General features: G+C 42.7%; 1 protein-coding gene across 3 annotated transcripts; it reads right to left on the bottom strand.

The window, feature by feature from the left end:
- Positions 1-563: 563 nt before the first annotated feature.
- LOC121570547 (zinc finger protein RFP) lies at positions 564-13,561 on the bottom strand. Of its 3 annotated transcripts, none has more exons than XM_041882020.1 (10): positions 13,322-13,561; positions 9,411-10,043; positions 7,715-7,810; positions 7,046-7,279; positions 6,601-6,772; positions 5,853-5,930; positions 3,862-3,888; positions 2,170-2,196; positions 1,771-1,946; positions 564-1,526 (listed from the first exon to the last, which is right to left on the bottom strand). In XM_041882020.1, exons 2-10 carry the CDS (start codon positions 10,035-10,037, stop codon positions 1,161-1,163), a joined length of 1,803 nt encoding a protein of 600 aa, XP_041737954.1. In that variant the 5' UTR covers positions 10,038-10,043; positions 13,322-13,561; the 3' UTR covers positions 564-1,160. The 3 variants fall into 3 exon arrangements, with proteins under 3 accessions (XP_041737954.1, XP_041737953.1, XP_041737955.1); XM_041882019.1 differs by lacking the exon at positions 13,322-13,561 and adding an exon at positions 10,755-10,841; XM_041882021.1 differs by lacking the exon at positions 13,322-13,561 and adding an exon at positions 10,760-10,836.
- Between the last annotated feature and the right edge of the window lie 292 nt (positions 13,562-13,853).

Genomic DNA, 13,853 nt, shown 5'->3' with positions numbered 1-13,853 from the left:
GCTATCCAAGAGCAGGGATGAGGAAAAGCCTGCTCTTGTACTCCAGTACCCTCTTGTGGCTGAAACCAACAGCACCTATTGCAGCTGAAGTGGTGTAGCAATAATATAACAGTTCCAATGACCAAGTGTAAAACCTGAGGCACTCCTTTTTCTCTCCCCAATACATTTTTATTGTTAAAATATACATATTGGGACAGACAGCAGACAATAAGAACAAGCAATATTGCCACAAAATAAATAAGCAACTCCTTGCTGTAAATAGCCACAAAATACATTGGCATCTTTCACAGCGTTCCACTGTAATTGTGTATGGATGGTGATTCAGCAAAGGTCTATGATCATCATCAACCATAATTCTGACACAACTGTAAAACATGTACCCATTACACAATGCTGCAAACAGGACAGACTTCATTTCCAGATCTAGAACAAAAGTAATTTGTGCAGCGTTTCCCAAACTCGGTCCATAGGACCCGAAGGGGTGCACGCTTTGGTTTTTGCCCAAACACTACACAGCTGATTTAAATGATCAAAGCTTAATGATTAGTTGATTATTTGAATCAGCTGTGTAGTGCTAGGGCACAAACCAAAGCTTGCACTCCTTGGGGTCCCGAGGACCGAGTTTGGGAAACCCTGAGTTAGTGTGAAACAACCTTGAAGCAACTGACACAAATATTAGAAAATTATGACAACGAAGAGGGTTAGAATACAACAAGTGTACCATTGTGATTTCAGATTCCAATTCTGACTTACTAATTCCTGACCATGAAGTAATGCCAAGATTCCACACAAGTGTTTTGCCCCATCACCTGCCTTTCAGTGCATCAGTACATTGTGAACCAGTGTGTGTGCAATGTGTCAAATGTGCGGTGGGTACAGGACATAATGCCAACAGTTGAAATGGAGTTTGCAGACAAAATGTAGAGATGAGACTTCTCTCCATCTTATTTTCACCCCATACGCCTCAATTTCTCTTTGTCCCCTTCCCCCCTCCGTCTCACATGCCTCATCTCACTTCCCCTTTTCTCACAATCCCACACTTTCACTCCCACTATTAAATTGCCTCACTTTCATCTTCAAGCACATTCACCCTAAAAACGTTCATAATTTTCTATACATACGCTCACCATTCATTCTCACTACCGTCTCTCCCTATCCTCTCACTCGGGCACGCTGCCACACTGTGTGGTCATGAGAGCCAGGGGCACCTCCCTGTCCCCAGTGCCCAGCAGAGGAAGCATCCTCTCAGAGAACTCTGCCACGCTGAAGCTGTACACCTCCGAGCCTGTCTTGGCATTGTAGAAGGTCACCTGACCCACCTCGTAGTCCAGGTAGACGCCCACTCTGCGGAGGCGCACCGATGTCTTAACCTTGGTGAGGGCCGGGGTGGTGAGGGCACGCAGGTGGGTGCCCCCCCACCAGAGGGCGTAGTAACCGCTATTGGGGCTCATGTCAAACAGACCTTTCCTCTGGGCTGACTCCCGCATCACGCCCACCTTCCAGTCTTTATTCTCACCCACGTTCACCTGAGATGAAGAGATAGAAAGAAACAAAGATAAAGTGATACCGACAAAAGTGTGAGTGGGGAAGAGCATGCAAGGGTGAATCCTAAATGATTTACTCTCCTAGATTGCATTTCCTACACATTTCTAACATCAAATGCCTAAATAGACTCAATCAATACAACTGAAGCCACTATTTCAGTCATTTCTCCCACCCTCCAGTTTCTATGAGATCCCCCCCCCTAACTCTTGACCCCTGCCCTCTCACCTCCCAGTAGTGTCGCCCCGAGGTGAAGCCCTCTTTGGCCAGCACGCAGGACCAGACGTCGAAGCGCTGCGTGCTGTTCCTGTAGAACTGCAGCTTCTCTCCTCTCTTCACCTGCTTCCTGTCGTCAGAGAGGATGAGGAAGGGGTACGCCGTCACCGGGTTTAGCGTCACATCCTCTGTGAATGAGAAGGAACACGAAATGGTCAAGGCTCAGTCAAATAATGTTAGGAATCATGGCCAAAAAGACAGTGGTGACAGTGAGATGGCGTCTTGTGTAAAACAGACAATTATTTGGAGAGCTTTATTGGAAAACATTAGTCAATCACTACATCCAGTAGTACAGTAAGAGAAATGGTAGAGATCAGATCAGGATAAGATGGTATTTAGATCAGAACTCACCTAAATAAGACTGGATCTTCTTCAGTCCTGAAAGAAAAAGTAATTTGAGTCTCTCTTTTCCAATACATAGAAACTACTATTGGTTTGATTAGTTAAAGGCCCAATGCAGCAGTTTTTTCAATAATCAATATCAAATCATTTCTGGGTAACAAAAGTACTTTACTGTAATAGTGTTCCATTAAAATTGACAAAGAAAATTGCTTTTTAGCAAAAAACTATCAAGGAAGAATTTTGCTAGGCGTGGTCTGAGTGGGGAGGGGAAAACTTAAAACTAGCTGTTATTGGCAGAGAAGTTTGGAACTCTGTTATTGGTTTATTAACCAATTTACCACCTGGTGATGTCACCAGGCAAGCCGAAACACCCACCCATGCAAACAGGTTGATTAGAAGATCCTGTGTAGATTGTAATTTCAACCAGCAACTATCAGGAAATAACACTAACTAGCTTTCCATCCAATTAGCGACAGATTTATATTCTAGAATCTGCATAAAGAAAATATGCATTTCCCACCAGTGGTGTGTTTCCACCCAACTTACTTTTGCAGATAAAAATCAGTGTGTAATGACAGTGCACACATTAAATGTACTTTTTCGCTTAAGTACTGATGTACTGAACAAAAATCTAAAATTCAATGCGTTTCAATCGCATGTGTCACAAAAACTGTTGTGTTAAATAGCAAATGTGCCTACTCTGGTCTTGGCACGTGCGCTCTAGCAACAGCTCCCAGATACAGTGCGGGTAGGCTACTCTACATGATGAGATTATTATGGAAAAGAGGGAGAATATTTTTATTTGTCAAACGGCAGTCAAGCATCAATCATGTCACCAGAATAAGACCCTCAATATTTATTGGAAAGGAGCCTCAAGATCACTGTGCACTTTCACCACCCTGTGAAGTTCATAACTTCTTTCATCTGTAGCCTAATAAATTGCATGGTTTCCCTGAGTCGTAGCAAGAGGACCACACACACACCATATCATCACGTGACTCCAAGTTTACTTCGATATGATGGTTATTATATCAATATGTGCATTAAGGCGTTTCCACCGCCATTTCTTGCCTAATTAATTTGACTGACACAAAAATTATCTGCTAGCATTTTACAAATTGTAGCGAAACTTCCTGTTTCCATCACAGCTGTCGTGATTTTTTATACTGTACGACTTTACTTGCATAAAACTGTGGATGAAAATGTGGTTAGTGATTAACTTTTTTACACTTTTACAGTGTTCGTTTCATCAGCTGTGATACAAAACACAGGAAAAACTGAACTTCGACTGCACTGGGCCTTTAACTATTAGTGAACTATTGTGAAGGTGGGGGAAGATGTTCTATTAGATGTATGTGTTTAAGAAGAGCATACATTGTCGAACTATAAAGTCAAAAAACGACAGACAATCTTTAGGTCTACATCAAATTAGTTATTTTAAAACTTCTTCAAAAAGGGGCATCGTGAATCACCAAGCACCAATCTTCTAAAAAGGTATTTGAAGTAAGTGAAAGGAAACAGCTTACAAACCTGTTTGAGTTTAAGACATTTGTCTAACATTTCCTTTGAGCTAAAACATCACAAAGCATCTGCAAAATATCCCATCTCATTACCCAATAGTTCATTCACATGGGTCCTAGACCCTAACCCAAAAGAGAATCTTTGGAGTGGAGAGCGCCAATAGAGTGAAGACAGACATACCTGATCCTGATTTGATCTTTTTTAGATCTGAGGGGAGAACATGAAGACATGTTGTTTAATGGAAGTATGTGTGAGTACAGAATGAAAACTTTAAAAAAGGTCCAATGCAGCCATTTTTATCTCAATATCAAATCATTTCTGGGTAACAATTACCTTGTTTTCAATTAAAATGGTCAAAAATAAACTAAAACAGCTTCTTCGCTAAATGCAATATCTCAAGCAAGAATTTTGCTAGGGACTGTCAGAGTGGTCTGAGGGGCCTAATTGGAGGAGTGTAATGGTAGAGATGTGTAACTTTAAACTAGCTGTTATTGACAGAGAGAAGGGCAAACTCTTGTTTCAGGAGGCCTTTTCAAACCGCTCTTACACAAAGTGCTTTATCATAGATTTAAAAAATGTCAGGATTATTCCAACCGTAGTGTGGAAATACAGTGCCTTCGGAAAGTTCAGACCCCTTGACTTTTTCCACATTTTGTTACGTTACAGCCTTATTCTAAAACTGATTAAATCGTTTTTTTCTTATCAATGTTCACACAATACCCCAAAATGACAAAGCAAAAAACATTTACATAAATATTCAGACCCTTTACTCAGTACTTTGTTGAAGCAGCTTTGACAGCGATTACTGCCTCAAGTCTTCTTGGGTATGATGCTACAAGCTTGGCACACCTGTATTTGGGGAGTTTCTCCCATTCTTCTCTGCAGATCCTCTCAAGCTCTGTCAGGTTGGATGGGGAGGGTCGCTGCACAGCTATTTTCAGGTCTCTCCAGAGATGTTTCATCGTGTTCAAGTCGGGACTCTGGCTGGGCCACTCAAGGACATTCAGAGACTTGTCCCGAAGCCACTCCTGCATTGTCTTGGTGGTGTGCTTAGGGTTGTTGTCCTGTTGGAAGGTGAACTTTCGCCTCCGTCTGAGGTCCTGAGCGCTATGGAGCAGGTTTTCATCAAGGATCTCTCTGTACTTTGCTCTGTTCATCTTTGCCTCGATCCTGACTTGTCTCCCACTGAAAAACATCCCCACATCATGATGCTGCCTCCACCATGCTTCACCGTAGGGATGGTGCCAGGTTTCCTCCAGACGTGACGCTTGGCATTCAGGCCAAAGAGTTCAATCTTGGTTTCATCAGACCAGAGAATCTTGTTTCTCATGGTCTGAGAGTCCTTTAGGTAAACTCCAAGTGGGCTGTCATGTGCCTTTTACTGAGAAGTGGCTTCCGTCTGGCCACTCTATTATAAAGGCCTGATTGGTGGAGTGCTGCTGAGAGATGGTTGTCCTTCTGGCAGGTTCTCCCATCTCCACAGAGGAACTCTGGAGCTCTGTCAGAGTGACCATCGGGTTCTTGGTCACCTCCCTGACCAAGGCCCTTCTCCTCCGATTGCTCAGTTTGGCCGGGCGGCCAGCTCTAGGAAGAGTCTTGGTGGTTCCAAACTTCTTCCATTTAAGAATGATGGAGGGCACTGTGTTCTTGGGGACCTTCAATGCTGCAGAAATGTTTTGGTACCATTCCCCATATCTGTGCCTCGACACAATCCTGTCTCTGAGTTCTACGGGCAATTCCTTCAACCTCATGGCTTGGTTTTTGCTCTGACATGCACGGTCAACTGTGGGACCTTATATAGACAGGTGTGTGCCTTTCCAAATCATGTCCAATCAATCGAATTTACCACAGGTGGACTCCAATCGAGTTGTAGAAACATCTCAAGGATGATCAATGGAATCAGGATGCGCCTGAGCTCAAATTCGAGTCTCATAGCAAAGGTTCTGAATACTTATGTAAATAAGGTATCTGTTTTTTAATTTTAATAAAATGCACAAACATTTCTAAAAACCTGTTTTTTGCTTTGTCATTATGGGGTATTGTGTGTAGATTGATGAAATTTTTTCATTTAATCCATTTTAGAATAAGGCTGTAACATAACAAAATGTGGAAAAAGTCAGGGGTCTGAATACTTTCGAATGCACTATATATGACAATTTAAATTGACCCACCTCGTAGAGACCACTGACTCTTAGTGGTCCGTAGTGTCTGTACACTCATCATACTGTCGCTCTCCCGTAGGGAAGTAACTGAAATACACGCATAATGTGTTATATTAACAAACAATTAGGTCGGTCCACACCATACAGTGCATTATACTTTATCAGGACAGGTGTGATAGTTATGCAGGTTATCTGTTTCTCATGCGTTTCCTTGTATGTTCGTGTTCCTTCTGGTATTTTTACAACCCACTTTTGTCAATGACTCATTCTTTACCAGACCGATGTTGCAACACAGCAATGGATGACAGAAGTACGAGTTCTATTGGCATGAGGTATTTGAGTAGGAATGGTATTTTGACTGCTTACAGACTGGACTGACTGCTTACAGACTGGACTGACTACTTTCAGAGTGACTCAGAAAAATACCTGTCTCAATATTTACCATCCACTCGTTAATTTATGAGAAACTTCACCCGAAAACCACAGTAGGGGAACAACTCATGATGACTACACAAAATAATGATGTTGTAGATGATGAAGAGATGTTTGGTAACATTATGATGAACATTATGGAAATGATCCAAATAATTACATTGATAGAACCCACAATCTGAAAATAATAAAATTAACATTGTGAATATTTGGTAACTGTGACGTCCATTTTCAAAAGGATAATGATGATAATAAATAATGATGATATGACTATGGTGATTATGAGATTGGTTAAAACGATGAAACTGATGATGGTGCTACTCACTGGAGCCTCGGGAGTGCACCTCCCCCATGCGGATCTCATCCATACTCTTCTTCAGTTCCCCCAGAGCCACCTTCACCTCCCCCAGAGAGAAATGCAGCGACACCTCCGCCTCGGCATCCAACTCCTGGGTGTCAGAGTCTGCCTGTAGGGGGGCACTCGCCTCCTCAAAACTCTGAAAGTGGGTTGAAGGCAGGCATTGACAGATATGTTCAATTGTAAGACTTACAGTTCATAGTTTAACATCAGTGGAATGGACGTGAACTCTGGTAATCTCTCTGATAGCTTGCACTTATAGAGGCCATTGGAACGTACACGTGGTACACCCGGTGCATGTCCCATTACCCTCAAAGTGCGAAACCCACCCAACTATTGCAACAGACAAGCTAAATGAAGTGCACCCACAAATGATAAAAGGTGCCTCAGCTAAAACACATTTCCTCTGTACCTGGAGGAAGCCAATGTGGTCATCAGACGTGGCCTGGGCTTCTAGTCTGGATCGCCGCACCTGCAGCTGGCCAAGCTCCGCCTCCAAACGAGTCACTAGTCCCTCCCCCCTTGTCTCCACCGACGCCTGCTTCTCCTCGATCCCGCCCACCAGCTCTTCACGTATCCTGTTCACCGAGCGACTCAGGTTCCCCAGCAACTGCTCCACCTCCGACAGCTCACCCCGTGCATAGTTCTACAAAGAATGGAGAGGAGTAGGATTAAGTTGCTCCTTGACACTGATTTAAGGTCAGTTTCTTTCTCTCCAGTTGAGGTAATTATTGTGATCACAGGTCAAAGAAGAAAAAACATAGTCAACTGGCAAATTTGTGAATAATCAATCCTAAAATGTGTGTTGTTTTTTTACATTTTAATCTAGCTTTTTCTGTAATGTACCTGCTCCAGGGGTATGGCAAACATCATTTGGGTTGACTAAACAAACTGTCTTGACCTGCTAATAGCGACTGCAGCGGGAGTAATGGTTGTTAGTAGACGGTACCAACACTAGAGGGAGTGGTAGCGTGATCTGATGAATATGAAGCCCAACATGTTTTGAGGGGATTAGTGAAGGGGTAGAATAGATCTATCACAATGTTGATACAACTTCGGGGCCTGTGAATCAGCTGCCTACCCTGACGGTCTCCAGTCGGCTCTTGAGCTCATTCAGACGGAGGCTCTTCCCCTCAATCCTGTTCTGAATCTCCAGTTCCGTCTTCCCAATGAGTTTCTGTGTGACAGACAAAGGACAGTAAAGAGATGGAGGAAGAGAGACAAAGAGACCAATTATGTGAATGCAGTGTCATTGAGAGTATATTTGGCATCATGTCAGTTCACTACTTGTCCAAACTAGACAATGCTGCTGGCCTGCTGCTGCTCAAACGGGCTCTCTTAGGGAACACTTTCAAGTAAAATGTGCTTTGTGAAGTGCAAAAAACAACAACCTATAAATTATTTTTAGATGCAAATAGAAACATTGCTCTTGAAATAGCCATATACATTTCAGATAACATAATGAAATACATTCATTCAAGAAATCATGCATGTTATTCATTTGCCTTGAGCCAAACCCATTATCCACAAGATTAGACCTAAATCATGTAAAATTGCACATCTATGGTCAGATGCCCGACCCATAGAGATATATAGGGGACTCTAGTGCCCAAAAGCCCATTTTAGCACCATTGAGGACTTTGACCATAGAGTACCACAGTAGGAGTCATAATACCCATAAAACCTAGCGGTCAAACAGGGAAATGGTTCCAATCGTTTTTTTCCACCATTCATTATTCCCACAGGGGATTTTAGAAACACCTAAAATAAGGGCCGTGTTTCGTGTATGCTTACCCTGGCGTGACGTTTTGATAACCGTGTAAATCTCTGTAGGACAAGGTGACCTTTATCAATATATTCGCCATTGTGGGGCTCTATTTTGAAGTAGTCAACTGGATGGGACTTCCTATAGGTTAAGGAAGGATCACAAGATTCCATCCGTGTCATCAGGAGGGATCAGCCAATGAATTATACTCATGAGCAAACATTCCATAACTGCAGGTGGCAGTAAATCGCAAACCTTGGCTTTATACCTGTTCAAACAACACATTCCAGGTGGCAGTGTGCACCCTTCCAGTTTGTTTGCCAACTCATAGAAGTGGAAGAAAATTGAGTACTTCAAAATAGAGATGGCCTCAATGGCGCAGGCCATTTTCTCACAGATACAATTATGCGATGAGCTGTTTCTTTGTTTTCTGCCCAGAGCCAAAGGAGGATCATGTGTTATATTTAATGACTATTAAAATACAGTGCAACCGGGAGCGGTCATATTGTGATGCAGTCATTGAAGTCATTTAATGGAAATTAGTTGCTAAATTTGGAAAGTTCAGGAACGTAGTTATCTGAAAGCGAACCAGATAAATAGCCAGTCACTGTTTTTATGCAGGTTGTTTACATTAGAAATGTGGATGCAACTTAGACAAGAACATAACCAACTCCCATCTCAGATACTAATCTTTAGAGTAAAATCTGCAATGCAAAATTTTAGTGGCTTGTTTACAAAGGGGTTATCTATCCATGTCATCTGCATTGCAAGAAGCTGAGAGTCCCCTATGACATGTCTGTTCTGACTGTTAGGGCACACCACCAACCACAGAACTAAAATGAAATCATATTTCTATAAAGGTACACATCCAACCCCAAGAAACACACCCTTAAGTAGCTTTCACACTATAGCCTTGGCACAAAAGCATCATTGAGCTGCGTGGGCCATTGAGGTTCTGAAGCGGTGTGTGTTCCAAGCGCCTGATATGAAAGCTGCTTTGCCTTCTCCTCACCTGTTTGTTGACTCTCTCTGTCTGCACGGACACGGTGCGGTGTGTGCGGTGCTCCTCCAGCACACAGATGGCACAGATACAGATCTGGTCCGTGCGGCAGTACACCTCCAGAAGCCGGTGGTGCAGTGGGCAGGTGCGGCCGCGAAGTGCTTCCCGGGGCTCCAGGAGCTGGTGGTTGGCGTAGAAGGGCGTGTTCAGGTGAGGCTGCACATGGGCCTCGCAGTAGGACGCCGTGCAGGTCAAACACGAGCTGATCGCCGCTTGTTTTTTCCCTGTGCACACGTCACATTTGATCATCTCCTCCAGAAACGGGTTGCTGTGGGCCATGGCTCCCGGTGTCTTCATGTCCAACATGTGCGGCTTTCCCGTGCCGTAGCGAGCTTCTTTGTATTTCTCTGCGATATGGGCGAAGACTCGGTTGATGTTGAGCTGAGGCCGCTCGGGGAACTGATGCTTGCAGAGCGGGCAGGTGCAGGTGGCGCTGGAGGCCCAGTAGCCTCCGATGCAAACCTGGCAGAAGTTGTGTCCGCAGGGCGTCGACACTGGGTCGTTGAACAGGTCCAAGCAGATGGAACAGGTCAGTTCCTGCTCCGAAAACAGCTCCAGGACCCCCGCCTCAGCCGTCATTGTCTCCTACGGGTGAGACAACATACTAGATCACACAAAAACATTGAACTAGGCCCATAGGTCAACACATGGGTCACAAACATTGAACTAGGCCTTTATAGGTTCAATAAACCAGATTGGTGTGTTGTAGAGGCCGATGACTCATGCAACTCTAACTAGGCTATCATTATTACTGGGCTATATATGTCTTCAACTTACTTCAATACAAGTAGGCCTACAACCACAAGGCCATCTTTTGCCATCACCAGTTCAAAAACCAACACAGAGCACAACAATTGGCCTACTAATTCTACTGCTGGTTGATGTTAGCTGACAAGGACTTAGGCTAGGGATTTAGAATTTAGCCTTCCATCTGAGGACTGCCCAAGCTGTTGAGAGTGTGGGTGTGTGGTGGTGACCCAAGTTAACATGCTGTTGATTGAGAAGCGCCCAGAGGGATGTTATCTCACCAACAGAAACCGCTTTGAAAATCACAACTGGATAGTTTTAGAATGGGCCAAGGCCTATTAACCCTTACAAGGCAAGCAAATGATGGTCACAAAATACAAGGGCTGATAAACAACTTAGCCCAAAATATGTCTGTTACAGTAAGGGCTGCATCACAAATAGTCAGTAATTCCTAAGCAACATTTTTATTAAGCATTTTGACTATGCATTCTAAAAGATAACTAAACCTGACCCTGTCTAGGTGTGTATTTTTGAGTGGGCTGAACACACCTTACCCGATCCCAGAGTAGTATTTGTAGCCTGTTTTCAGACTTGTTTGTTTTAGATTAGAGATAAGAGGTGTGTCTGACAGTGGACAAACTCTCACTGGTATGCACAGGTGCATTGTAGGCCGCCTCCACCGGGATTGGCCAAACACCTGTTTACAATCAGTGCTGATTCAGGCCAAGGGTGTATCTCAATAGTCTAAAGTGGCTACCTCTCCTCACTTCCTCGCTTTCATCTTCACTGATCCTCATCAATCTAGGTCTTCCAGATCAGTGCAGATGCAGGAAAGGAGATATTGAAAGGAAACCACTTTAGACTATTGAGATTAACCCAGAGGCACATTTGTGTTAAATAAATACTTTTTGGAATCTTACAATACTTGTTGCCTATGATCATTAACTGATCGCTATTATGGTCTTACCCTAGCCCAATAATGGACTAAAGGAGCCTACAGTGACAACATGTTTGTGGTGTCCATCTTCCATTTACACACAGGTGTTCAGAGACGCAGATGGTTACATGGAAATGTGGCTGTGTGGGAACCCTAACCCTATAAAGATGTGTAGTAAATTAACCTTTAAAAAAAAAAAAGTAGTTGTTGCTGATATGAAAGATACGTTCCGCAAGCGATGCGTGTTAATGTTTAGAGCAAGCGTCGGGGCTCTTAACAGAAATCCCACCGTCAGACGATACTATCGTCAATAGATGCTAAAGCTGTTCCTGTCTATGAATGGGGGTAGTCTTAGCCATGCCTAAATTTTTTACATAGGTGTAAAGAGGGACATGGATGAATTCATGCAAGTCACGTACCACAGCAAGGAATTTTGACTCCCAAAACAAACAACGGTAAACGCACAATTCTGAGTCTGGTTTTTCAGAATGCTCTCCACTAGTCAATTGATATTTCTGGTCCTGCAGCATTCCATTATATTTTCGAACACTCACTCCCATGCTGTGTGTGGGATTTCTCAACAGAATTCCTACAGTGCACCTTGTGTGCTCTCATAATCCCTCCTGAAAGCACAACAATAGACTGCATTACCCCACATAGGCCTAATGGGAGCACACAAATGCACGAGAGGTCGAAATAATTATTCTGCCATGCTACTTGAAACTGACAGACAGACAAACGTCAGACATGCAATTTCAACTGATATGTGAGCTCATGGCTTTCATCCCACCACGTTTTAAGAATAGAATAGTTACTGAAGAATAATCTCTGATTCCAGTACTTCCATTATCATTTGAACACAGGTCTCTGACCACAGGTACATTTTCTGACAGACATACTGGCATTTAATTTCCAACATTGCCATAATATAATTCTCCACTTAGAGGCGGGGGACTCCATACTTCCGATGCTTTACAACACAATTTAACATGTAATCTATCAGGTTCCTCATTACTTATGTTGTAGTTTGTCCCAAAAGAAGACTCCCTTGTCCACCCATTAATCTACCTGTGTGGCATGCTAGTGATTTTCCTCTCTCGGTGACCTGAGAACTTATCAGGACACTGTGATGCCACAGGGCTTCACATCTGAGCCAATGGAAAATAACAGGTGTATCTCTGTATGCTCTGTAGATAATAGTCAGTTTTGTTGTGTGCGTGGCTTAGATTGTCTCAGATATGAGTGGATGTGGATGTCATAGCATACATGCTGTCAATGCATGTGAACTCCAATGCTCCATCTCCCTCAATAGAAACAACCATGGCCTCATTGCGATGCAGTAAATTACTCTCTTCCAACCCTAAGACCTTTAAAAATGTATTTCTTTGGAAAGTGATCCGTAAATCCAACAAATAAGTTATATAACCTCAAAAACATGGGGACATACTTTCAAGCTTCCCTGCCAGTCAGGTAAACAATATCCAATGTCTTATCTACTCTTATTTACTACTGCCAACTGCAGGCTGTCAACAGGCCGATTCTTGTGTCCATGCGGCTTCTATCAGCTTGGCCCAATGCCAAATGGCTGTCCAAAGCCCAGGTTTAATTTACTGTATCCAGTTGCATGGATGTTACCATCCAAAATGACATGACACATGCATTGTACTAGCTTTTATACTTTAAATGATTGGCGCTAGCTTGTCAAACCTGTTCACCAGCAAGTTGCGGTGAGGTTTGTATGTAACCAACACTATGTAAATGGCTGTGTAAGAATGGAGAATAAAATACAGTCAATGGTTGTCCTGTACTGAGGCTTACCTGGAAACTTCTCAGTGACTAAACCACTGTCAATCAAGGAAGAATGGTATCTGCCAAACTGGGATTTTCACTGTTATATGTTCAGATGATAATGTCACTGTTTAGTTGTGAGTGTTTAATTTTGAAACTTATCTGACCCACATTAACAGTCAAAAGATTGGTTGGAATGAAAACATAAGAATCGTTGCTCTCATAAAGAGTATTTACAGTACTGTAACTGTACAGCAGTCAATATTGCTACACAAAAAACATTGTATGAGCTATTGGCGTAATTGTATTACAATACATAGGCATATTTCACATACAAATAATATATTTTTTGAATTGCTATAGGCAAAAAATTGTTGACACACAAACGTACCTTATATCTATTTTTCTTCTGGGTGCTTTCTTCTGCAATGGAGTTGAAAGAATGAAATAAGTCTGTGACTTTCCTACAAAGCTGCTGCACCACTGCCAAAAAAGGTACTTCCAGCTAGTCAGGTATATGTGTGATTGTGCGTGGGTGTGTGTTGTGATGGGTTGTTGACAGCAGCTTGCACAATAGGCAGGTGAGTGGGGGAAACAACTACAGTGCCCTGAAAGTATTCACACCCCTTGACTTTTTCCACATTTTGTTGTTACAGCCTGAATTTAAAATGTATTACATTTAGATTTTGTGTCACTGATCTACACGTTTTTAGAAATGTTTACAAATTAATAAAAATGGAAAGGTGAAATCCCATGAGTCAATAAGTATTCAACCCCTTTGTTATGGCAAGCCTAAATAACTTCAGGAGTAAAAATGTGCTTAACAAGTCAGATAATTTGCATGGACTAACTGTGTGCAATAATGGTGTTTAACATTATTTTTTAATGACTACCCCATCTATGTACCCCACACATACAATTGA

The sequence above is a fragment of the Coregonus clupeaformis genome, chromosome 7, assembly GCF_020615455.1.
Source record: "Coregonus clupeaformis isolate EN_2021a chromosome 7, ASM2061545v1, whole genome shotgun sequence".
Classification (NCBI taxonomy): Eukaryota; Metazoa; Chordata; class Actinopteri; order Salmoniformes; family Salmonidae; genus Coregonus; species Coregonus clupeaformis.
This window is presented reverse-complemented; position numbering and strand designations above follow the sequence as displayed.